A 4,090-nucleotide genomic window follows, 5' to 3' on the forward strand; every position below is an offset into this window, starting at 1 on the left:
GAATCGACTTTTCAATTCTCTATCCATCGATGCCAAAACGAATTCTGTGGCTCGAATGGTTCTTGAGAAACTTCGAAAAAAGCAGCGTCATGTTCGAGTGGATTTTGCAACTCAAAAAAAACCACGCAAATCGAAAACTTCTTGAATTCAAGCATTTTTTGAGAAAACTGCAACATTTCCTTATCGATGGTTCAGCAAAAACGAGCGTTCTTGGTGATTTTGCTTCCGAGAAACATGCAACGGGACGGAAAACATGAAATTTTGCAATAATCTTGCGCCACCCTTGCACAAAACGACGAAAATTTTTCTAATTTTATAGACAACAGAATACTGTATTTTTTCTACATAACCGCCCCCTGAAAAGTGTTAGTTTTTCGAGTTTTTTTTCTGTCGTTTGTGTCTCTGAAATCCTTTGAGCTGCAGAGCTTGTTGTTCTACCAATCGAAAGAGAATTAGACACCCGATTCAGTGAGAGCAACTTCCCTTAAGAATTCGTGCTGAAATTTATCCTAAAATTTCAGACAAAAATCATAAAAGACCACACTTTTACATCTAATAAAATCCTTTTAATCAGTATTCCCCATACAACAGATAATCCCCATTTGTGTAATAAATAATGCCCACAATAACGCATAATAAATAACTAAACCTTAAGGATGCCAATTTAAGCAAAGACCGGCGAAGGCCTGAATTTTTTCTTCAGCTCCCTTTTCGTTGTCGACCTAAAAGTGGTGCTGCTGGGTCGCCTATTTGCTTGGAATTGTCGTCGATTTGCGCCACTTTTCACTTTGTAGTAGTTTTTAAAATTCCCGTTACTCGGATGTCTCACATACAAGCTGGGATTCTGATAACTCGTTACTGGCTTAACACTGTTTTGATAGGATTTCGGTACGTAGTTCTGATACTGCCGTTGTATTTGCTGATAAGTACGCACATTATTATACGAGGCTTTCTGAGTGTTGGATTGCGATTGAGAAGGTTGGAAGTTTTGAGAGGATTCTTTCAAGTTTGCTGTTTGTCCCTGCGAGTCGTATCTTGGTTGGTTTGCATAATATTGCGAGTAATCTGCAGCTGTTTGTCTTTTGGTTCGATGCATAGTTTCTTCTTGATTTGCTAGCGTGTTCTTCATTTGCTCTTTAACCACCTTCAGCAAAGCTGAGTCTTTTTGGACACCCAGTAGAGTTTTAACGGAGATTTCTTTGGTTTGGATATCAGCTAAGTCTGAACTGGAGAATCGATGCAATTTATGTTCTTGCGGAAGCTGATCAATGAGAGTCGGCGACTTCTCTTGTTGTTGCCTTTTAGCCAGCTCCTCTGGACATTCAGTAGTGGTGGCCACTTCTGAAGGTGCAGAAATTTCTTCCTCCTTTTCAGCTTCCTTTTTGGCCAGTTCTTCTGGGCATTCTGTTATGGATGTCGATCCTTCTTCATCTGCTTCTCTATCCGGTTCTTCAACCGGTTTGTCCTTGGTTTGCCTTTCAGCTGCCTCCTCTGGGCAAATCGTGGTTTCAGCAACTTCAACACCAGATTCGTTTGCACTGGAATCTACTTCATATCGTTGCTCTTCGTCATTTTGTTCACTATTCTCTGAAGCTATTGAGGAATCCTGCTTTGAACTGGACGAATTGGCTTCAAATCGTCGTTTTTCAAGTTCTTCGGGACATTCAGTGGTAACATCTTCAGCAATTTCTGAAAGTTATGTTGAAATTAAAGAGAGTTTTGAAAAAAGTCGTGCAGTTTGAGTGTCCCAAAGCTAATGATTAAGAATGAAGGAACTCAAAAACCTCCTTGCTCCTTTTCAATTTTTAAAAGTTACCTTTAGAGCTGTCGTATTTAATTTCAGCGTCTTCCGGTAACTTTTCAGTGACTTTTTCTGCCAATTTATCGTTGTTGCTAATCAACTCATTTTGTCGCCTTTTTTCCAATTCCTCCGGACACAAAGTGGTGACCTCCTGAGCTGTTGACCTTTCGGTTTCTTCTTCTGTTGCTTGCACTGTTGTGGTCGCTTCATTCAGTTCTTCTGGACAAGGAGTCGTACTTGGGTCATCCTTAAGCGCGTCAATCGCCTTCGCATCACAATAGGCCAAAAAGAGCAGAAGTAGAAGCGTGAGGGATTTCTTGGAACCAATTAGTCCGACCTAGAATGCAGCATTATCTTAATTAACACAGAATATAATCATCAAACAGCTCTTCATCTATTCTGCTGTCTATTGTCTAATCGTTGAAGAACGAAGGAGCGTAACAGAAACCCATCAAATGTGTAAAAAATAACGATGTTTGAGAGGAGAATGTTCGGGCAATTAAGAGTTAAACAGTTCACTTACCATGTTTTGCAAAAATATTGCGCACACTTGGATGCACCCAGTTTGAATAAAATCAGCGAACGCACGAATAGCAGACAAATGAGCTGAACCAAATTTAGATCTCCGGTTTTGTAATGGTTCTGACTGGTTCCAGTAGTGCCGTTATGGGCTGCAAAACCGACGAACCTTAATGCAAACGGCAAACATCTCGAACGGCTTCGAATGCGTTTTCGTACGGTACTTTCTCTCATTTCTTTGCACTGATGTGTTAATTTCTGATTTGAACTTGTCCGCGAAACGGCCCAGGATCGCTTTTTGTTATGTCTATGCTAACGAACCTCTTAGCGTGCCTTTAAACACGTTCTAATTCAGTTTAGTTGCCCATTGGAAAATTCTGTGCTGATAAGTCACAAATTGCCACTTTGTCTCGTTCAAAACTCAAATATTTTAAGCGGTGGAGGTGTCAAGTTGGAACGTAGCGGCGCCAGGCCACCCTGCATCACTTGTAGACCCCCATGTGTGCGAGAGAGAGAACCGAAGCACGCTACGCTCCTGAATGGAACGTAAAGTTTCTGAATGAAAGTGTGAAAACTGGACAGGAACTGCATTTTCTGGAGGAAAGGAAAATTTCTGTCAAGGATTGAGTGCCACTCTGATAGAAACTGGTTAAAAATATATTGCAAGCTAAAAAATTAATAAGTACATTTTTTTGTACAAGTTTTCCTTGAAACTGCTTCCATACATTTGGAATGCATTTGACTTGACTATAAAAGGCGCATTCAAGCAATTTTCAAGACATTGCTAATACTAAGCAATTGAATGCACAGAGTGTATGTAAATTGAACGGTTTCGATTAAAAACAATCAGGAATATTCCCATATATCACCCTACATAAAAATTACATAAATACATAACGGTAACATAAAACTAAGCAATTGCAGAATGGGCGCTGCGTTCATCAATAACAAAGATTTCGCTCGTTGAATCGCCTGTCATGGGATTCTCGTATTCATGCTGGTCGGGATTGAGAATTGGCTTCTCCAAGTTGACGGTTTGGTTGCGAAAAGGCGACTTATGGAAACGCATCCTGTTTTAAACCATTACGGCAATGCCCATTAACAAAACTGTTCGTTTATATTTACCGGAAGTTGAAGAAAGTGTGCTGTTTCCTGCGTCCGTAAATGATCAGGACAATTCCCATAACGGCCACGTAGATGGTGACCAAAATAATCACGATCATCATCTTGGACATTCCTTCGCGCGCCCCTTCATTGGATGCGGTCTGCGCGTGGAATTTGATCGGTTTGAATCCCTGCAAATTGCGTTAAGAGCTATTGTTGATTTTTGCAAAATTATCGTCAGCAACTTGCCAAAATATCGCCACAGGCTTTTTTCTCGGGAACGATAGTGCCATCCTCACAAATGCACTTGAATTGCGAATTCCTGCTGGCCACACACAAGTACGTGCAAGTATTATCCTGGCAGGGATCCGGTACTTTCGGTTGCAAACCTTCTTGAGCCACTGTGAAGAGTTCGTAGCTTTCGGCCGAGATTTGGAACGACTTGCAACTTCGGGAGTCGTACTGAAATTGCACAAAAAATTTAAAAAAACATTTAGGCCGTTTTCATATGTATATGAGATACTCAGGGCACGATGATACAAAACTCAGGAAACTAAGTTTCCGGATTAGCCCGTAATTGGCAGTATAGTAGGCCCATTTTTTGACAGCGCAACGTGAATTATAGCCCAACCGGCAGGCCTACAAGCGCTAAATCGCCGGTTATAC

The 4,090-nt window shown here is 41.0% G+C and overlaps 1 protein-coding gene across 1 annotated transcript; it reads right to left on the reverse strand.

Moving 5' to 3' along the window:
* Positions 1-544: 544 nt before the first annotated feature.
* On the reverse strand, positions 545-2,525 carry LOC109536236 (midasin). Its single transcript, XM_048667464.1, has 3 exons — positions 2,325-2,525; positions 1,817-2,138; positions 545-1,689 (listed from the first exon to the last, which is right to left on the reverse strand). The coding sequence occupies exons 1-3, from the start codon at positions 2,325-2,327 to the stop codon at positions 665-667; spliced, it is 1,350 nt and encodes a 449-aa protein (XP_048523421.1). The 5' UTR covers positions 2,328-2,525; the 3' UTR covers positions 545-664.
* Between the last annotated feature and the right edge of the window lie 1,565 nt (positions 2,526-4,090).

The sequence above is a fragment of the Dendroctonus ponderosae genome, unplaced genomic scaffold (assembly GCF_020466585.1).
Source record: "Dendroctonus ponderosae isolate FM_Combo_2020 unplaced genomic scaffold, Dpon_F_20191213v2 Dpon_F_20191213_6, whole genome shotgun sequence".
Taxonomy (NCBI): Eukaryota; Metazoa; Arthropoda; class Insecta; order Coleoptera; family Curculionidae; genus Dendroctonus; species Dendroctonus ponderosae.